General features: G+C 44.6%; 1 protein-coding gene and 1 pseudogene across 1 annotated transcript in view; one reads left to right on the top strand and one right to left on the bottom strand.

The window, feature by feature from the left end:
• The first annotated feature begins 1,087 nt into the window (after positions 1–1,087).
• LOC115104830 (plasminogen receptor (KT)-like) lies at positions 1,088–9,678 on the top strand (annotated as a pseudogene).
• A 6,032-nt stretch (positions 9,679–15,710) lies between these two features.
• The window catches only part of LOC115105998 (tyrosine-protein kinase JAK2-like), a 95,789-nt gene continuing 88,672 nt past the window's right edge, over positions 15,711–22,827 (bottom strand). The window contains exons 19-24 of the mRNA XM_065007576.1: positions 22,598–22,787; positions 21,133–21,257; positions 18,883–19,055; positions 18,577–18,688; positions 17,620–17,733; positions 15,711–17,547 (exon numbers count right to left, since the gene is read on the bottom strand). Coding sequence (XP_064863648.1) covers positions 17,440–17,547; positions 17,620–17,733; positions 18,577–18,688; positions 18,883–19,055; positions 21,133–21,257; positions 22,598–22,787 — 822 coding nt within the window. The 3' untranslated portion in view covers positions 15,711–17,439. The remainder of the gene's footprint in view (positions 17,548–17,619; positions 17,734–18,576; positions 18,689–18,882; positions 19,056–21,132; positions 21,258–22,597; positions 22,788–22,827) is intronic.

The raw sequence follows: 22,827 nt of genomic DNA, 5'->3' as shown, positions 1-22,827 counted from the left end.
TCAACCGCCAGCCTTATGATCTATCTACATATTTCATAAAGCAAGTGGCATCTTTTGACATGACTTTTAGGGAATAAAGAGCTGTCATACAAAATGCCATGCATTCTCTCGTCTCTTCTCTCCGGATGATAATGGCGGCCATAAACGGGAAACAACGTAGAAAAAAAAGCATACTTGACCCGACAAAGAGTTCACCTAGGAATAAGAGTGCGATGGCGCTAGGGGTCGAGTGATCCCGAGACCCAAGTGCGTGTGTCTCAGCACTGAATCAAAGGGTGTCTGACTGCCTTCAAAGGATGTGAGGGGAATGCATTTAAAGGCCGGCTATGTCAAATTTACAGCCGTTTTTAGAGAATGCGTTTAATCTGTTTTAATATTCACTGAGGTGACAGAAGGAGAAACAGCAACCTTTCATATCCACCCTGAAGGTCTGAGGCTTTGTCATATCTTGAAGGCACTTAGTCTTAGTGTCCCGTCCCACAGTCTCATAATTTAATTGTCATGATAATGATGGCGATGAACTAGATTGAGTGACTCACAGTTCTATCCAAGCCAGGATGTGATGTCCGCAGGTTCCACTCCACTCTCCCAGTCCTGCGTCACTAGAGTATCAATATGTCTCCTCCCTCTCTCTGACCCCTACACATCACCCTCTTCTTACATCTATTGTCAGGGAGGCACGATGCCCCACAGAGGAAGTCGCACCAGAAGAGCCTGGTGTTCAAGGGTGTTCATATGTGTTTCTCCACCTCTCTTTGTTCCTTTCATTCATTTCACACTCACATCTCTTGAAACAACAAATACATCCTGCTATTTGTGTCGAAGAAATGCACATTAGCTATAGTCTATTCATTTATAGGGTGTGTGCCTTGAGATCAGAGTTTTGCAGCAGATAACGAGATTACAACCAAAAATGCGGATTTTTCTGGTTCTAAAAAGACATCAACTAAACGTCCTTTTACATCCTTTTACTTGGTGTAACGTCATAAAAGACGTCATAATAACATAATTTGAACCAGTTTTGCACGTTGGGATGTGTTCCCTGAGCTCTGACTGAGTATGTTTCTGTCCTGCCTGCCCTGCCCGGATGGAGACACAGACCCTGATGCAGAACCACATGAGAAAGAGGCAAATGGCCATGCAGATTGCCTGGTCCAGAGAGTTCCTCAAATACTTCTTCAGCCTGGCCACACTAGGCCTCACCCTCGGGTGGGTTCTCCACAGAGTTAACTAGGCCTCACCATCAGGTATGTTCTCCACAGAGTTAACTAGGCCTCACCATTGGGTGGGTCCTCCACAGAGTTAACTAGGCCTCACCATCGGGTGGGTCCTCCACAGAGTTAACTAGGTCCCACCATCGGGTGGGTCCTCCAAAGAGTTAACTAGGCCTCACCATCGGGTGGGTCCTCCACAGAGTTAACTAGGCCTCACCTCGGGTGGTTCTCCACAGAGTTAACTAGGCCTCACCCTCGGGTGTGTTCTCCACAGAGTTAACTAGGCCTCACCCTCGGGTGTGTTCTCCACAGAGTTAACTAGGTCCCACCATCGGGTGGGTCCTCCACAGAGTTAACTAGGCCTCACCATCGGGTGGGTCCTCCACAGAGTTAACTAGGTCTCACCATCGGGTGGGTTCTAGGCCTACATCATTTTAGTTCACATTAAGCCAGGGTTCTTCAATAGTTAGACATAGATGATTGATAATGTTTTAATACAATTAGATCATTGAAAAATGTATGTTCAGTTAATAAAGAGACTAATGAAGATGAGATTGACAAAAAAGACGAGGTAACACTTTGTTTGAACTGTATGTCATAAGTGTCACAATACTGTCATAAACATGACATAACATAACATGCCATATATCATGACAGTGATATTGTTGATGACAATATGATGACACTGTTGTGCTGCTGTTATGACTTACACTTCAAATCAAATCAAATTGTATTAGTCACATGCGCTGAAGACAACAGGTACAGTGATTACTTAAAAAGAAAATTTGAATAAGAAATAAAAAGTAACAAGTAATTAAAGAGCAGCAGTAAAATAACAATAGCGAGACTATATACAAGGGGTACCGGTACAGAGGCAATGTGTGGGGCCACCGGTTAGTCGAGGTAATTGAGGTAAAATGTACATGTTGTCACACCCTGATCTGTCTTTGTGATTGTCTCCTCCCCCCACCAGGTGTCACCTATCTTCCCCATTATCCCCTGTGTATTTATACCTGTGTTCTCTGTTTGTCCATTGCCAGTTCGTCTTGTTTGTCAAGTCAACCAGCGTTTTTGTGTCTTAGCTCCTGTTTTTCCCAGTCTCTCTTTTTCTCACCCTCCTGGTTTTGACCCTTGCCTGTCCTGACCCTGAGCCCGCATGCCTGACCACTGGCTACCCTGACCCTGCCTGCCATCCGGTACCTTTGCCCCACCTCTGGTTTACTGACCCCTGCCTGCATTGACCTGTCTATTGCCCCTGTTGGATTATTAAACCATTGTTCATTCGACGTTGTCTGCATCTGGGTCTGACCTTCATACCTGATACATGTATGTAGAGTTATTAAAGTGACTATGCATAGATGATAGCAACAGAGAGTACCAGTGGTGTAAAAGGGAGGGGGCACAATGCGAATAGTCTGGGTAGCCATTTAATTAGCTGTTCAGGAGTCTTATGGCTGGGGGGTAAAAGCTGTTTAGAAGCCTCTTGGACCTAGACTTGGCGCTCCGCTACTGCTTGCCGTGCTGTAGCAGAAAGAACTGTCTATGACTAGGGTGGCTGGAGTCTTTGACAATTATTAGGGCCTTCCTCTGACACCGCCTGCTGTAGAGGTCCTGGATGGCAGGAAGCTTCAGTGTTAACAGATGGTTGGATCTTCTGAAATGCACCTAGGACCACTGCTGTTGCCATTTCTTGCCGAGCTGAGTGACTATATTTCCTACCTGTTAGGTGTGAGATGCTCACTGATCTAAAGGGTTAGAGGGGTAACTGCTTCATGTGAAGTGCAGTGGACTTTTAAAGCCAAACTACTGTTTTATTTACAGCAGTGTGATGTGTGTACACAGTTCATTACCTGCTATTCACATACAGGTAATGGTTCAGTAGTTTCAGATTCAAGTGTTTAATAGTCACATGTGCAAGGTCGCAGATGTAGTTTCTGCCCATCGACAACATCTTCGTCATAACAAACGTATAAATACGTTGCCCTCGCCCATAATGTTCTGAGTGAAGCTAGCTAGTGTGATTTAAAAATAAATCATATCAATTGTTTTTAAGCAAATCATGATTGTTATAAGTCTTTTGTGTTCTACTGTATTATTGACTGTATGTTTGTTTTATTCCATGTGTAACTCTGTGTTGTTGAATGTGTCGAACTGCTTTGCTTTATCTTGACCAGGTCACAGTTGTAAATGAGAACTTGTTCTCAACTAACCTACCTGGTTAAATAAAGATGAAATAAAATAAAAAATCTCTGTCTTTGGATGCCAACACAAGCCTAGTATAGTAAACATAATGTTTTGCTGGTTAAAGCCAGGTTTTTCTGGTTGGTTTGCAACATCTCACAACCTAGATCCTAAATGTTTAATCTTGTGAACTAAGTTTATTTATGTTGATAATATAGGCTAAATGTGTGCCCCACCCATGCACAAATGTATATATTGGTTTGGTTTCACGCGTTTGAATGATTGTTTCAGGTGTTAGTTGATCTCTGTGACTGTCTAATGTAACTCTATCCCCACGTGAGCAGGGCTATTAAGAAGAGGAAGCTGGCTTTCTGTCCCCGTCATACCTCTCAGCTTCGTTCTGGCCTATCAGATGGACATGGCGTATGGAACGCTTATCTACCACATGGGGAGTACGTACTTCTCTCTTTACCACGTGTACTGACAGCTGACCTGAAACGTACTGTGTACACTCCGATATATTTTCCACATTGTCCTTTCCAGCAAGGTTCCAGAAATTATGCTGGATGCGTAACCAGACCAACGCAGTACAGCTAGGCTCAGCTCAGTGTTGGGGAAATGGTATTAGTCCCCTCTATTTTAGCTCACAATCACGTCTATAATGGTGATGTCACCAAAATATTTGAACAAATGGTATTAAAATCTCCCAATTTCAAGACTAAAACCGCCTCAAGCAGAAAGAGTTTGATTTTCATTCTGAAAACCAGAAACCTTGCTAGGCATACCAGTCCTCAAACGTCATTGAATGGATACATTTAACAGAGTGGCTGCGTTTCTCAATTCTCCGGAAGTCGGTTCCCGATAACTAAAAATTCTAAACTTCTGCGCATTTTCGCGATTCTATAGTTTACGCACAGTCTCTGCTCTATTCGCTGCCAAGAGAACAGGGTATTCTGGCGAATGGCGCTTGTTTAAGTTAGATCAAAGCTGAATCAATGTCTGCAAGATCACAATACTAACGATAGTATTCTACATAACTGAACCGAACATAATAGCACAACGTAAGTATAAGACGAAAAACACCACCTAATTTCTTATCACATTTTTTGCATGATTGTGCAAACGGTCGCATGTTTCTCTCATGCGGCCAGAACACAACAGCACACAACTCTAGGTGTAACAGTATAGGTTCCTTCCCTCTCCTCGCCCCTACCTGGGCTTGAACCAGGGACCCTGTGCACACACCACAAACAACCACCCTCGAAGCGTCGTTACCGATCGCTCCACAAAAGCCGCCGCAAGGGGAACAACTACTCTGTCTCAGCGCGAGTGACGTCACTGATTGAAACGCTATTAGCGCGCACCCCGCTAACTAGCTGGCCATTTCACATCGGTTACATAGGCAAAATATGTTCTTTGATTGAAACAAAACACAGGTATGATACAGTTTGTCAACACCATCTGCTCTAAAATTCGCTCAGTGTACATAATGCAAAACAACACTGTACTTAACTCAAGATCTAAATGCATATTCCCATGTAACTGATTGAGATCAAATGGTTGGCAACTTGAAGAATTGTCATTCACGATTGACAGTGAGAAATGTGAAGGGAGGGTGAGCACAAAAATGTGTGCTTAAAGTAGAGGTAAAGAAACATCATGCAGAATGGAATACAGATGTTTTGCTCTGGGGAAATGGCTTCCAGGGGGCGGTTACCGTGGGAAATGCAGCCTCAGCCTAAATTGAACGTGAGAAAACAATATTATTGTAGTCAGTTACTACAGTATGGCAGCTATAATTTCAACATTACTCGGGCCAGACCACCACATATTCATTTTAATATCAGTATCTTCATTGAAAGCAAAATGCACATTTTCCTGATCTTTTTCTTTGCTTGCTTGTTTTCTTTGCTCTCTGATTGATGTCACTTTCTGTCTGTGTGTGTCCCCAGATGAGGCAGAGAGCATCATGGTCTCAGAGCATGACCGATTGGACATTCCAAGTGGTGTGCCCAACTTCGTGAGCATTGAGAAGGTAAGAAGAACTCCCTGAGCTCCCTCTTTGAGAAATGACACAGACACTGTCCTGCCATGGGTGGGTGTTGTTCAGGGTTGTTCACACCTCTGATCTCCACCCCTGGAAGTCAGTGAGTGAAGCTCCTCTGTCCCCAAGATCAATTTTCATCAAGTCTTCGCCTCAGTTATGTTGCGTTTAGAATCAGTGTCAGTCGTGCCGTTTATGATGAGGGAGGACAATATTTTTTTCTTCATGATCATGGCCTTATTTCGACTACAGCATATTGTATGACTCATTTATATTCCATTCACCTAGTTCTATGTACAGTAACATTGATAGGTTTAGGCTACAACATGATACTCTAATTTTCTCTTTACCCATCATAAGGTTGCTACAACCTAGCCTATGAATGAAAGTTTACAACTTATGTGCACACAGGTCGAGAGAAAAATGTGACGTGACAGACAGTAACACATGGATAGACAGTGACACATTCAATACCGCCCTGCTCACTCTTGCCTGCATCTACTTGATCTAGGCTGTAATCATTATTCCAACAGTTGCAAACGAGAGTTTCTATTGGACAAATTCAGGTATGTTTATCCCTGTTTCGCTACGTTTGCTTCTGTTCAAGAAAAGTTTTTCATCTACAGCCCTAATTACTCGTAAACTCAGTTCACTTTCATAGCAGCGACGTTGCTCTCCTCCTCTCACCTTTTCCCTTCATTTGTGGACTTCAATGCACAACACATCAGCTGTATGTAGCCAGGCGTATGTGACCTTTCCAAGCCAAACCATATCTGCTACACAGCCTACATCGTTGTCACCATATTAGTTAAAGTAACATCATAGTTTTTTTTTTTTACCTTTATTTAACTAGGCAAGTCAGTTAAGAACAAATTCTTATTTACAATGACGGCCTACCAAGAGGCAAAAGGCCTCCTGTGGGGACGGGGGCTGGGATAAGAATAAAAATAAGACAAAACACAGATCACAACAAGAGAGACACCACAACACTACATAAACAGAGATCTAAGACAACATAGCACGGCAGCTACACATGACAACATGGCAGCAGCACAACATGGTGAATATAGTTAGTGTAGTTTTATCTAAAAAGGATAACTTTTTAAATGTTTTACCATTTTTGTGAAATTCACTGAAGAGGATGGTCCTCCCCTTCCTCATCTGAGGAGCCTCCACTGATTCGAATGATCTGAAACTCTGTCCTGTAAAACTCCCATAACGTTCAGATGTCCAAAACTGTTCAAAATGACCTTGCAAGTGTTAAATACGTGTTGGAAACTTGGTTAGCAACATACCCAGATAGATATTGAGTTTCCGATCGTTCCGAAGGTAAAATATTACAGCCACCCATCCATAGAGGACTGTTACGAATCCCTTTTGGTCCGACAGTCTAGGGGAGATGGTAACGAGACCCGTAACATAACTCATGCAAATGATTATAGTGAAAAAGTAAAAGTGAGAACAAAATAACCACGACAACTGAAATCTACCGTCAAACTCTGGGTTTATTGGAAAACACACGGTAATGGGGGGAGCAGGAAAAGGGGCTGAGCTGGACCCAAGGAAAGAAATAATAAGTATTCAAAAACACCCCTAAGCTAGACTAGCCTACTTTAACAACAGCTAACTAACCAAAAATACAGTGGGTGGTCCGCCCAGTTCTAACTAGTGTATTTAACAAAGTTTACCTACGGGTAGTGTATGCCCATGGGCGACTTGTCTTGGTTCCCCCTTTTCCCACCAGCAAACAAACACAAACACCATAACCAAAAACAATACTCACAGGTGATGACTTCTGATTGATGAATGGTGACTGATTGGGGAGTGATGATTTTCACCTGTGAGGGGAGAAGGAGAGAAAAGAAACACACACACAGGATACTCACAGGATACTTGTATCCGTAACAAGGACACTTATTGATGTGAAGGAGAAATGATTGTTGTGATCAGAATCTGTCCTGTTTTAGAATAATCCACACCAACGGTGCTCAGATATAGAAACCCTTAGAATGTGCCCACATTACAAGTGACCTCAATTGCTCACCTGTTGAAGTCAATACTCATCCATGCATAACTGTCCACAGTGTTTGTAAAAAGAACAGTCTAATTTATCTTTTACATGTGCACTATAAATATCATATCATTTACCTTCTTTTGGCTAACAAGTATTGCCAAAGTACCAGCGCTTTACATTCATAGTCTCTTTATTGTATTTGGACATTTAAAGAAGTTATTGATCCCGAATGGTGCAGCGGTATAAGGCACTGTATCTCAGTACATTGAACATAGTATGTAACCTATTCATGGACATTTGTTTTTCAATACTGATGTCACATTGTGTGATGATATGTACATCATATTACTGCTGCTGGTACTTTCCCTAACTTGAATAAAAGACAATGGTCTGATATTTCTTGACAAAGTTTACTTTCTCAAATAGAAAAAAAACGTATCCAACCATTTCCACAGAAATGATTCATTTTCTGCTGTCATAGTACCATCTCCACACACACACACACACACACACACACACACACACACAGGGTCAGTTATTAGCCTGTCATCATTTACAACACAAGTTGTTTATTGTAGATTAAGATTTGATTGGAGCCAGTCTCAGGTGTTTAGCTCTGAGCTGTTTCTCTAGAACCACAACGACCCAAACACAGATATTTCACTGTAATTCTGCCATATGAAAGAAATTATACTCGGAATACTGAAAAACTAAAAATATGAGGTCATTAATTATTACGCATCTAAGTGTGTGCGTGCGTAGGTGTGTATGCAATGTACGCGTATGCGTGGTATGTGTGCGCGTGCGTGTGCGCGTGTGTGAGCGAGCATGTTGGGGAGGAAGGGGAGTTGGCATCAGGTTGATGTGTATGGAGAGTAGGATATCATGACTCGCACACAAGATGGTGAGGGGTAGAGACTATAAAGAAGCTGCAAATGGTAGCGAGAGAGTCACTTCATGATATCCTACTGACGTCTACATTGACTGATAGAGTAGCAACAGCATCTAAAAAAGAAACTCTTCACACTTGCACCAGGACTGCACGCTAGGGCGACTTCAGTTGATCTCTACAACGAAACCAGCTCTACTTTAACTGAAAATGACTCTAAAGCTTACTACTGTGATCCTTGTGTGTGTTGGTAGTTTGTTCTTGTGTGCGAGCGCTCAAAGCCTATCACGAGACTACGGGGTGAAACTGTGCGGCAGAGAGTTTATAAGAGCCGTTATCTTCACGTGCGGCGGGTCCCGTTGGAAACGATCATTAGATGAACACTTGGGTACGTCTGCTAAAACATAATTTACGGTCTTCTAAACGCAAACACTCGTCGGTCATGTTGAACTGGTAAAACTGACTGTCATTCGCAGCTGCTGTATAATCTTGTTACTTTCATGCGAACGTTTTTGAAAGCTGATTTAAAAAAAAACTTTAACATGAGCTACATTATTAATTTCCATTCTGTTAAAGTTAAAACAGTAGCTATATTCTAAAATCAAAGTTGTTTCCTAACGTTTCGAAAGTCACATTTTTGGAAGTAGTATTTTGTCCGAGAACGCTGAAGAAACCTAATCTGCTTGATAATGCCACTTCAGCACCACAGACAGCTCCTTGATTGGAGAATGAGCGTGCCCTACTTTTGCCTCAAAGAAAAGGGTACTCTGATTACTGAGAAGTAGCCTAATTGAAATGCAATCATAGGTTAATTGTTGTGTCAGTTAGGCTAATTTGTAATTTCCTATTCAACGGTTGTTCAGAGCTCTTTCAATTAATTTAGCCAGGTGTGTCCGCATGGCACTCAGCATGGTTTCTGAGATTGCTATCCATGCAGAAACAGTATAGGACCTCTGATTTTCCCATATATTAATTGTTAAGGTGTCTTGACACATGGTGGGAAAAGAAAGAAAAAAAGAACCCAACTCATTTTGTATTTTGTAGGGATTTTCAGGCCTTTTATGTATTCACTTTGTACCAGTATTCACATTAGTCTATGCAGTGGAGATCTTAACGGGTGTCAACACCAACTGTACCACTCCCTCTGCTCTGACTCCTTCCAGATCCCTTCCAGCCCGGTTCCTATAGTGATGTCACAGAGGGCGAGGACAGCAGAATCAACTGGCCTCACGGACATGGTCTAGACCAGGCAGCAGACCACCCTCTCCAGCTCTCCTCCTCATCCTCCCTGGCAGACCTGCTCTCACTCTTGGGCGGAGTGGGAGACCATAGGGAGTTAATGGTTGATGTCAACCCCAGCGAGGGGCTTCAGAACCAGGCTTCAGCGCTGGGAGGAGTGGCCAAGAACCCGAGCATCAACTGGCCACGCCGCGACAGACAAAAGAGGAACTTTTCCCTGGGCTTAGCTGGCATGTGCTGTAACCAGGGTTGCACTAAGAATGACATTGGGCGTCTGTGCTGAGTGAGACTGGGGTAGTACAGTGGAGGTGGACACTGGCTGAGGGAGCTCCCCCTGTACAGAACGGAGAACGTTGCTCAAATTCTCCTTTCTGTACAGGGTGAGGAGAGCTCCACCTCTCTGTGTTGATGGACTGGGTGTGAGAGACAGCAGTTTTACATTTTAATTGTGTTTCCAGATAGGTTTGGGTTGTTGATGGGAGAACTTTAAAAACGGCTTTGTATACTTTTCTGTATATTGTGAAAGGAAAATAGTTGACATTTAATTTTAATTGCTCAAATTTTGTCTCATCGTTAAATTCATGACTTTGCTACTGAAGCAAGAGCATCATTGTACTTCCCTGAGAAATAAAATAGTTTGAATGACATGAAACATGTATCTCCCCTAACAACCCACCACAAATACCCCATTACAATACTGAGAAAAAAATGTTGTGTATGTAAAATGTTAAACATCAATATAAAGTATCTTTTGGAAATCACATCTTTATTTATTGACCTCTCTTTTGTTTGACCATGTCAAAATGTCTCATCCAGTCAATGGAAAAGCTATTTATTTTAATTTTTTATATAATGCTATTGCAAAAGAAGATCTTTATTATTATAATAAAAATGAATGATTTCATACGTGCATTCTACGAGGTAAAACCACTGATCAATCAGTCACAATCATGGTTATTGCAATGACTACCACGCTTCTACAGAACATCGGTTACACTTAGCACCACTACCCAGGTGTACCTGTGACAAGACCTCAAAGCTAGTTTACTCATGACGATTCAACCCCATTTAGTCTCAAAGCGATCATGAAAGACAATTGCCTGTATTTTACCTGTAAGGCATTGAGGAGACATGTCTCGCTCAGGAGGAGCTGCGAGCATCTTCACGGTTTCTCTCAGGAGGAACTGCGAGCATCTTCACGGTGTTTCTCTCAAGAGGAACTCCGAGCATCTTCACTGTGTTTCTCTCAGGAGGAACTGCGAGCATCTTCACTGTGTTTCTCTCAGGAGGAACTGCGAGCATCTTCACCATGTGTCTCTCAGGAGGAGCTGCGAGCATCTTCACCATGTGTCTCTCAGGAGGAGCTGCGAGCATCTTCACCATGTGTTCCTCTCAGGAGGAACTGCGAGCATCTTCACAGTGTTTCTCTCAAGAGGAACTGCGAGCATCTTCACTGTGTCTCCCTCAGGAGGAACTGCGAGCATCTTCACCATGTGTCCCTCTCAGGAGGAACTGCGAGCATCTTCACCATGTGTCTCTCTCAGGAGGAACGGCGAGCATCTTCACTGTCTCTCTCAGGAGGAACGGCGAGCATCTTCACCATGTGTCTCTCTCAGGAGGAACTGCGAGCATCTTCACCATGTGTCTCTCTCAGGAGGAACTGCGAGCATCTTCACTGTGTCTCTCAGGAGGAACTGCGAGCATCTTCACCATGTGTCTCTCTCAGGAGGAACTGCGAGCATCTTCACTGTGTCTCTCTCAGGAGGAACTGCGAGCATCTTCACTGTGTCTCTCTCAGGAGGAACTGCGAGCATCTTCACTGTGTCTCTCTCAGGAGGAACTGCGAGCATCTTCACCATGTGTCTCTCTCAGGAGGAACTGCGAGCATCTTCACTGTGTCTCTCTCAGGAGGAACTGCGAGCATCTTCACCATGCGTCTCTCTCAGGAGGAACTGCGAGCATCTTCACCATGCGTCTCTCTCAGGAGGAACTGCGAGCATCTTCACCATGCGTCTCTCTCAGGAGGAACTGCGAGCATCTTCACCATGCGTCTCTCTCAGGAGGAACTGCGAGCATCTTCACCATGCGTCTCTCTCAGGAGGAACTGCGAGCATCTTCACCATGCGTCTCTCTCAGGAGGAACTGCGAGCATCTTCACCATGTGTCTCTCTCAGGAGGAACTGCGAGCATCTTCACCATGTGTCTCTCTCAGGAGGAACTGCGAGCATCTTCACCATGTGTCTCTCTCAGGAGGAACTGCGAGCATCTTCACCATGTGTCTCTCTCAGGAGGAACTGCGAGCATCTTCACTGTGTCTCTCTCAGGAGGAACTGCGAGCATCTTCACCATGTGTCTCTCTCAGGAGGAACGGCGAGCATCTTCACTGTGTCTCTCAGGAGGAACTGCGAGCATCTTCACTGTGTCTCTCTCAGGAGGAACTGCGAGCATCTTCACCATGTGTCTCTCTCAGGAGGAACGGCGAGCATCTTCACTGTGTCTCTCAGGAGGAACTGCGAGCATCTTCACCATGTGTCTCTCTCAGGAGGAACTGCGAGCATCTTCACCATGTGTCTCTCTCAGGAGGAACGGCGAGCATCTTCACTGTGTCTCTCAGGAGGAACTGCGAACATCTTCACCATGTGTCTCTCTCAGGAGGAACTGCGAGCATCTTCACTGTGTCTCTCTCAGGAGGAACTGCGAGCATCTTCACTGTGTCTCTCTCAGGAGGAACTGCGAGCATCTTCACTGTGTCTCTCTCAGGAGGAACTGCGAGCATCTTCACTGTGTCTCTCTCAGGAGGAACTGCGAGCATCTTCACTGTGTCTCTCTCAGGAGGAACTGCGAGCATCTTCACTGTGTCTCTCTCAGGAGGAACTGCGAGCATCTTCACCATGTGTCTCTCTCAGGAGGAACTGCGAGCATCTTCACCATGTGTCTCTCTCAGGAGGAACTGCGAGCATCTTCACCATGTGTCTCTCTCAGGAGGAACTGCGAGCATCTTCACCATGTCTCTCTCTCAGGAGGAACTGCGAGCATCTTCACCATGTGTCTCTCTCAGGAGGAACTGCGAGCATCTTCACTGTGTCTCTCTCAGGAGGAACTGCGAGCATCTGCATCATGTTCAGGAGGAACTGCGAGCATCTTCACCATGTGTCTCTCTCAGGAGGAACTGCGAGCATCTTCACCTGTCTCTCTCAGGAGGAACTGCGAGCATCTTCACCATGTCTCTCAGGAGGAACTGCGAGCATCTTCACCATGTGTCTCTCTCAGGAGGAACTGCGAGCATCTTCACCATGTGTCTCTCTCAGGAGGAACTGCGAGCATCTTCACCATGTGTCTCTCTCAGGAGGAACTCAGCATCTTCACCATGTGTCTCTCTCAGGAGGAACTGCGAGCATCTTCACTGTGTCTCTCTCAGGAGGAACTGCGAGCATCTTCACCATGTGTCTCTCTCAGGAGGAACGGCGAGCATCTTCACTGTGTCTCTCAGGAGGAACTGCGAGCATCTTCACCATGTGTCTCTCTCAGGAGGAACTGCGAGCATCTTCACCATGTGTCTCTCTCAGGAGGAACTGCGAGCATCTTCACTGTGTCTCTCAGGAGGAACTGCGAGCATCTTCACCATGTGTCTCTCTCAGGAGGAACTGCGAGCATCTTCACTGTGTCTCTCTCAGGAGGAACTGCGAGCATCTTCACTGTGTCTCTCTCAGGAGGAACTGCGAGCATCTTCACTGTGTCTCTCTCAGGAGGAACTGCGAGCATCTTCACTGTGTCTCAGGAGGAACTGCGAGCATCTTCACCATGTGTCTCTCTCAGGAGGAACTGCGAGCATCTTCACTGTCTCTCTCAGGAGGAACTGCGAGCATCTTCACCATGTGTCTCTCTCAGGAGGAACTGCGAGCATCTTCACCATGTGTCTCTCTCAGGAGGAACTGCGAGCATCTTCACCATGTGTCTCTCTCAGGAGGAACTGCGAGCATCTTCACCATGTGTCTCTCTCAGGAGGAACTGCGAGCATCTTCACCATGTGTCTCTCTCAGGAGGAACTGCGAGCATCTTCACCATGTGTCTCTCTCAGGAGGAACTGCGAGCATCTTCACCATGTGTCTCTCTCAGGAGGAACTGCGAGCATCTTCACTGTGTCTCTCTCAGGAGGAACTGCGAGCATCTTCACTGTGTCTCTCTCAGGAGGAACTGCGAGCATCTTCACCATGTGTCTCTCTCAGGAGGAACGGCGAGCATCTTCACTGTGTCTCTCAGGAGGAACTGCGAGCATCTTCACCATGTGTCTCTCTCAGGAGGAACTGCGAGCATCTTCACCATGCGTCTCTCTCAGGAGGAACGGCGAGCATCTTCACTGTGTCTCTCAGGAGGAACTGCGAGCATCTTCACCATGTGTCTCTCTCAGGAGGAACGGCGAGCATCTTCACCATGTGTAAATGATATTTGAGAGCTGACTGTACAGTGTAGACAGAGACGAGCCACTGATCAATCTAATATGTTTAATGTGAGGCACGACAGGATGACTACAACCAAATAACATTGCAGTTCAACTTTAATAGTGGCTCTCTTATAAATAAAAAACATGAAGGTTACCCAAAGCAACAAAATACATTTCTGACCAGTTCTGCAATAACATTGACTGCTTTGATATAAAATAGCTGATCGTTTACAATCAATTTAGCCTATGGATTATTATTCATATTCAACAACAGCAGATTTACATTCAACACGCAAACACAGGGAAATACTGGCTTGTATATAAAAATATTAAAAATACGTTTTTTTTCTAAATACTTCCCACTTCTTCATGATCATGTTATGATTTTTTAATGAAAAAAAACATGTTCACACAAAACACTGACCTTGACATGACGGCATCATGTATGACTGTCAACACAGCTACCATAACATTCAATAACAGGTAGACAGCAACAAACAAGCAGACAGATTAAACCAGGGTGCCCCAACTGGCGGCCCGTGGGCCAAATTTAAACCATGGGTGGTTTTATTCTGAGCAAAAATGTTGTAAAAAATGTGTAAGAAATCTGTATTCCCATGCATAATAGACACAATGTGATCAGATACAAATTTAAGGAAGGTTTGAAATTATTATGTTTTAGACAAACATCTGTTTGTGCTTCTTGCGGTCAATTTGCTGTTCACAAATGATTTGTAATTATGTTCCAACCCTCTGACCATCCGCTCAAAAAAACAAAAACATATCGGCCTGCTTCTGGATCTAGTTGATGATCGCTGGATTAAACTCCATTATTACAATAGAGTAGTGGGACAAACAAAGCCTGTCAGCCCACATTGCTGCTTTACAGTTACAAATCATAGAGTCACTCTGACAGAATTAAAGACAGCATTACATTGCATCTCTATGGGCATGTTCTTCACGATGACTCTGTATGGACAGGTCACAGGACAGGTCACTATGTGTTTTGTCACAGGGGGGCACTATGTGTTTTGTCACAGGGGGGCACTATGTGTTTTGTCACAGGGGGGCACTATGTCTTTTGTCACAGGGGGCACTATGTGTTTTGTCACAGGGGGCACTATGCGTTTTGTCACAGGGAGGCACTATGCGTTTTGTCACAGGGAGGCACTATGCGTTTTGTCACAGGGAGGCACTATGCGTTTTGTCACAGGGAGGCACTATGTGTTTTGTCACAGGGGGCACTATGTGTTTTGTCACAGGGGGCACTATGTGTTTTGTCACAGGGGGCACTATGTGTTTTGTCACAGGGGGCACTATGTGTTTTGTCACAGGGGGCACTATGTGTTTTGTCACAGGGGGCACTATGTGTTTTGTCACAGGGGGCACTATGTGTTTGTCACAGGGGGCACTATGTGTTTTGTCACAGGGGGCACTATGTGTTTTGTCACAGGGGGCACTATGTGTTTTGTCACAGGGGGCACTATGTGTTTTGTCACAGGGGGCACTATGTGTTTTGTTACAGGGGGCACTATGTGTTTTGTCACAGGGGGCACTATGCGTTTTGTCACAGGGGGCACTATGTGTTTTGTTACAGGGAGGCACTATGTGTTTTGTCACAGGGGGCACTATGCGTTTTGTCACAGGGGGCACTATGTGTTTTGTCACTATGTGTTTGTCACAGGGGGCACTATGTGTTTTGTCACAGGGGGCACTATGTGTTTTGTCACAGGGGGGCACTATGTGTTTTGTCACAGGGGGGCACTATGTGTTTTGTTACAGGGGGGCACTATGTGTTTTGTCACAGGGGGGCACTATGCGTTTTGTCACAGTGGGGCACTATGTGTTTTGTTACAGGGAGGCACTATGTGTTTTGTCACAGGGGGGCACTATGCGTTTTGTCACAGGGGGCACTATGCGTTTTGTCACAGGGGGGCACTATGCGTTTTGTCACAGGGGGGCACTATGTGTTTTGTTACACACCAGATAGGTGTAGTGAAATGTGTTGTTTTAACCACAGTAGTACAACGCCCCTGGAGTAAATTAAGTACTTCGCTCAAGGGCACATGGACAGTTTTTCACCTTGTCGGCTTGGATATTCGAACCAGAGACCGTTTGCTCTAACCGCTAGGCTACCTGCATACTTACTTAAATGTCCATGAACTGAAATTCCACCTCATCTCTGCACTTCTCGTCTGTTGATGCTTTCACCTACACCATTTAGTCAGTCTCATTCCAAATATTGCTATGTAGCGACACTATATTGAAGACATTTTCCAACTGGCAGTGCACAGCATCCTAGACTCGTCAAGTTATAGAATATTATAAAAGGGGAAGCACACAAGTCAACAATTCCTTCTGCATGTTACTTTGCAATAGCCCAAGATTTCAGGGTACGACTATAAGTAGGCGGGTAGAGAAAACATAAATAAAGGTTGCACCCTTTGTCAAACATCTCCCTTCATTGTTTTCTCATCACCCTTTCCTCCCACGTCTTTGTGTCTCTAAAAGCAGTATTGCTTTATTAGTTCTTCCCTTAGGTGAAAAAGAGAAATGTGGTTTGACATAATCCACTTGAGTTAAGGAAGAAGGCAGTTGAACATCCTTTACTAACTGCACAGTACATATTCTGTGTTGCTTTCCCTCACGTGCCTTCTGTGTCGCCGTTAACACATCATCAACAGCTGGGTGTTCTGTGTTGCCTTTAACACATCATCAACAGCTGGGTGTTCTGTGTCGCCTTTAACACATCATCAACAGCTGGGTGTTTTGTGTTGCCGTTAACACATCATCAACAGCTGGGTGTTCTGTGTTGACTTTAACACATCATCAACAGCTGGGTGTTCTGTGTCGCCGTTAACACATCATCAACAGCTGGGTGTTCTGTGTTGCCTTTAACACATCATCAACAGCTGGGTGTTCTGTGTCGCCGTTAACACATCATCAACAGCTGGGTGTTCTGTGCTGGAGAGAGTCAGAGAGTCTGAAAGAAGTCAAACAGTGAAAACATCTCCAAATGGAGAAATGACGGCAACAAAGTAAAAGCATATGGTAATTTCAGAGATCCCCAGAATCCCTGAGAAAGTGGCTAGGTTTGATCACAAAGTAGACCATTTTTGAGCCTTGTCCCAGAATGCCATTGGTAATACTCCCCCGTTTTCTGCGCTCTGCTCCAGAAGACGGTTGGGTCAGGTGACTTCAATGTCGTCGTCTTTTAGAGTTGAGGCGTCGTCAGGGATGTATTCATTAGGGCACACTGTAGCAAAGCGCTTTGCAACAGAAAAGGAAACTGAGCGTTTCTTATTGGACAAGTCCAGGTAATCCCTTTCAGTCCGTTTGGTGCCTAATGAACACAACCCAGGTGATCGGTGTGGGCTGGGCCAGGCCCCTCCAGCAGAGACCTCCAGGAAGGGTTCCTCAGCCCTCCTTACTGTCCCGGAACATGTCCACGGTCTGGGCTAACTTCTTGAAGGTGGGCCGCAGGGCTGGGTCAATGTTCCAGCACTCGGTCATCATGTGCTGGATCTGAGGGGTACAGAGGGAGGCTCAAGGTTACGTTGCAATCAGAGGGACACTAAATTAGACAGACAGACTCACCTCCTCAGGGCATCCCTGGGGAGCAGGCAGTCTGTATCCTTTCTTCAGGAGATCTATGAGGTGATACACTATCATCTGACCCTGCTTGTCACGGCCCATCTTATCCATGAACGCCTGGAGAAGGGAAGGGGGGGGGATGAGAAAGAGGAGCAGGATGAGAAATACGGGGAGGATGATGATGATAAGGGGGGAGGATGAGGGGAGGAGGGGGAGGGAGAAGGAGGGAGGAGGAGGAAGAGGGAGGAGGAGTAGGGGGAGAGTGGGAAGTGGCGATAGAAGCTGTGTTAATTACAGCAGGATGACAGGTAAACTAAGAGAAATGCATTAGTGGAATTATCTATAAACCTTGTACAGAGACCACAATGGGATAAGAACGTCTCAATAGACATAATTATGAATATAACAAGTGTTATTCAAGCTCTTTCCACAGTAAGCAGCATCAAAGAGAGAAAGGTTGACAGAGGAGGCATCAAAGAGAGAAAGGTTGACAGAGGAGGCATCAAAGAGAGAAAGGTTGACAGAGAGAGGAGGCATCAAAGAGAGAAAGGTTGACAGAGGAGGCATCAAAGAGAGAAAGGTTGACAGAGGGGGCATCAAAGAGAGAAAAGTTGACAGAGGCGGCATCAAAGAGAGAAAGGTTGACAGAGGAGGCATCAAAGAGAGAAAGGTTGACAGAGAGAGGAGGCATCAAAGAGAGAAAGGTTGACTGAGACAGAGGAGGCATCAAAGAGAGAAAGGTTGACAGACAGAGGAGGCATCAAAGAGAGAAAGGTTGACAGACAGAGGAGGCATCAAAGAGAGAAAGGTTGACAGACAGAGGAGGCATCAAAGAGAGAAAGGTTGACAGACAGAGGAGGCATCAAAGAGAGAAAGGTTGACAGACAGAGGAGGCATTAAAGCATTACAGATGAAAAGTGAAAGTGAGGTGGAAGAAGAGGAGCAGAAGAAGATACGTACTGCCGGAGGACTGCAGTTCTTGTCACTGAACAGCTCATAGAGAACCACTCCAAAGCTCCACACGTCAGAGCCCACTGAAAACTTACTCTCTGTCAGAGACTCCGGGGCATACCTTCAACACAACAAAGTCAAATAAACTCACACACAAAATAAATACATAGAGGATTGTGTCAGAAAAATTCAGATTACTTTAAAATCAGGAAAAAAATACGCAGACTCATTCAAAAGAGTAAGAGATGTTGGAGGGAAACAAACGTATGATTCTCCCCTCGGTCTGCTGAGAAAAGTTGTGGTATCTTTTCTCACCAGAAGATGGGGCTCTCTCCCGGCTCTCTGACAGTGTAGTAGTCCTTGTCCTGAGGCAGGACCTTGGTAAGGCCAAAGTCTCCTATCTTCACCCTCAGCTCACTCTCTACCAGGATGTTACGAGTGGCCAAGTCGCGGTGGATGTAGCGTTTGGTCGCCAGGTAGTCCATGCCCTACAGAACACACAGGTGGAGGAAAGGCTGTTGTTTTACCATGGCAAACCCTAAGGATACTCCACATACCTCAACAATATATCCACATACATACTTCTCAAATAGATATTGATCAAATACATATTAACTGATGGTTCAATTCATTGTAAGAGACATTTCTTTCCGACGGTTTCTTTTGACCTCAGTAATGATGAGCGGCAGTGATGACATAACATCAATTATCATCATCATCATTTGATTGATTGATGGTATAACATACCATCTCCAAACAGCTGTTTTTACAGTATTACAGGAGTACAGTATTACAGGAGTACAGGATGACAGGAGTACAGTATACAGTATTACAGGAGTACAGTATTATAGGAGAATATTACAGGAGTACAGTATTACAGGAGTAAAGGAGTACATTATTACAGGAGTACAGTATTATAGGAGTACAGTATTACAGGAGTACAGTATTATAGGAGAATATTACAGGAGTGCAGTATTACAGGAGTACAGCATTACAGGAGTACAGTATTACAGGAGTAGAGGAGTACAGCATTACAGGAGTAGAGGAGTACAGCATTACAGGAGTAGAGGAGTACAGTATTACAGGAGTACAGCATTACAGGATTAGAGGAGTACAGAATTACAGGAGTACAGTATTACAGGAGAATATTATAGGAGTACAGTATTACAGGAGTAAAGGAGTACATTATTACAGGAGTACAGTATTACAGGAGTACAGTATTACAGGAGTACAGTATTACAGGAGTACAGCATTACAGGAGTACAGCATTACAGTATTACAGGAGTAGAGGAGTACAGTATTACAGGAGTACAGTATTACAGGATTAGAGGAGTACAGAATTACAGGAGTACAGCATTACAGGAGTAGAGGAGTACAGCATTACAGGAGTAGAGGAGTACAGCATTACAGTATTACAGGAGTAGAGGAGTACAGCATTACAGTATTACAGGAGTAGAGGAGTACAGCATTACAGGAGTATAGGAGTACAGTATTACAGGAGTAAGGAGTACATTATTACAGGAGTACAGTATTATAGGAGTACAGTATTACAGGAGTACAGGAGTAGAGGAGTACAGCATTACAGTATTACAGGAGTAGAGGAGTACAGCATTACAGGAGTAGAGGAGTACAGTATTACAGGAGTACAGCATTACAGGAGTAGAGGAGTACAGGAGTAGAGGAGTACAGGAGAATATTACAGGAGTACAGGAGTACAGTATTACAGGAGTACAGGAGAATATTACAGGAGTACAGCATTACAGGGGTAGAGGAGTACAGCATTACAGGAGTAGAGGAGTACAGCATTACAGGAGAATATTACAGGAGTACAGTATTACAGGAATAGAGGAGTACAGGAGAATATTACAGGAGTACAGCATTACAGGAGTAGAGGAGAATATTACAGGAGTACAGCATTACAGGGGTAGAGGAGTACAGCATTACAGGGGTAGAGGAGTACAGCATTACAGGAGTACAGCATTACAGGAGTACAGCATTACCGGAGTAGAGAAGTACAGCATTACAGGCGTACAGCATTACATGAGTACAGCATTACAGGAGTACAGCATTACAGGAGTACAGCATTACAGGAGTACAGCATTACAGCATTACAGGCGTACAGCATTACAGGCGTACAGCATTACATGAGTACAGCATTACAGGAGTACAGCATTACAGGAGTACAGCATTACAGGAGTAGAGGAGTACAGCATTACAGGCGTACAGCATTACAGGAGTACAGCATTACAGGAGTACAGCATTACAGGCGTACAGCATTACAGGAGTACAGCATTACAGGAGTACAGGAGTAGAGAAGTACAGCATTACAGGAGTACAGCATTACAGGAGTACAGCATTACAGGAGTACAGCATTACAGGAGTACAGTATTACAGGAGTACAGCATTACAGGAGTACAGCATTACAGGAGTACAGCATTACAGGAGTACAGCATTACAGGCGTACAGCATTACAGGAGTACATCATTACAGGCGTACAGCATTACAGGTGTACAGTATTATAGGAGTAGAAGAGTACAGCATTACAGGAGTAGAGAAGTAGTGTACCTTGCAGATCTGTGAGGCGTAGTGCAGGAGCTTCTTGTAGTCGAAGCGGGCCTTGTTCTTGATGAGGTAGTCCCTCAGACTGCCGTAGGGGAGGTACTCCATGATGAGACGCAGGTTCCTCCGGCCTAGGAATAGGGGAGGAAGAGGGTCAGACAGGCACCCAACAGAGGGAGGGAGAGAGAGGGTCAGACAGACACAGAACAGAGGGTCAGACAGACACAGAACAGAGGGTCAGACAGACACAGAACAGAGGGTCAGAGAGGAACGCAACAGAGGGAGGGAGAGAGAGGGTCAGACAGACACAGACAGAACAGAGGGCCAGAGAGAGAACAGAGGGTCAGTCAGACAGAACAGAGGGTCAGAGAGGAACACAACAGAGGAAGAGGAGATCAGGGTCTTTTATTTGTATTTTTATGGAGAGCTACAGTCTGAACTTGTCCAATAAGAACAGATGTTTGTTTTACCTTGCAAAAAGTCTTATTACAGTGTACGCTGAGGGCCCCTCTCTTCAGGGGCCCTCAGCCGTTCCTGATTGAACTGGTCAGCTAATTAACAAGCCCCTGATTAGGGAAATCAGTCCATGGCTACAATAACATTGTGAAATATCTGGAGGTCCCAGAGGAAAAGGTTTGAAAACCTCTGCGCTACTAAACACAACCCTGGCCTGTCTTTCACAAAATGGACACGATGCACTGATCTCCTGCCTTGGTAATTCACCCATGTTATTCTTTGAGGAGAGTGTACAATTATGAACTTGAAAATGTATTAATAAACCAATTAGTCACATTTGGGCGGTCTTGAGACAACATTTTGAACAGATATGCAATGGTTCATTGGATCTGTCTAAAACTTTACACATACACTGCTGTCATCTAGTGGCCAGAATCCAAATTGTGCCTTGGCTGGAATAATACATTATGGCCTTTCTCTTGCATTTCAAGGATGAAACAAGAAACAAACAAGAAAAGCATGTTTTTTTCTTTGTATTATCTTATACCAGATCTAGGGTAGCCTAATGGTTAGAGTGTAGAGGCGGCAGGGTAGCCTAGTGGTTAGAGTGTAGAGGCGGCAGGGTAGCCTAGTGGTTAGAGTGTTGGACTAGCAACCTGAAGGTTGCAAGTTCAAATCCCCAAGCTGACAAGGTACAAATCTGTTGTTCTGCTCCTGAACAAAGCAGTTAACCCACTGTTCCTAGGCCGTCATTGAAAATAAGAATTTGTTCTTAACTGACTTGCCTAGTTAAATAAAGGTAAAAATATATACATATATATTCTCCTACATTCATTTCACATTTCCACAAACTTCAAAGTGTTTCCTTTCAGATGGTACCAAGAAAATGCATATCCTTGGTTCAGGTCCGGAGCCTGTTAGATTTGGGTATGTCATTTTAGGTCATCCTTAAGATGCACTGATTCCCTGCCTTGGTGATTTAAGTTTCTCTAGTTATGATGATGGTAAATCTCACCAGCACTGTAACACACTCCCTTGTACTTGACGATGTTGTCATGCTGAAGGGACTTGAGGATCTCTATCTCACGTTCAAAGTCTCGGAGGTGTTCTGCTGTGCTGTGCTGCAGCTTCTTGACTGCCACAACCTCCCCAGTGTTATCCTGCAGAGGGTCATACCTACACATCTCCACACTGCCAAAGTTACCCTGAGAGAGAGAGCGAGAGAAGGAGTTAGAGAGAGGGGGA

This window comes from Oncorhynchus nerka, linkage group LG22, assembly GCF_034236695.1.
Source record: "Oncorhynchus nerka isolate Pitt River linkage group LG22, Oner_Uvic_2.0, whole genome shotgun sequence".
Lineage (NCBI taxonomy): Eukaryota > Metazoa > Chordata > Actinopteri > Salmoniformes > Salmonidae > Oncorhynchus > Oncorhynchus nerka.
This window is presented reverse-complemented; position numbering and strand designations above follow the sequence as displayed.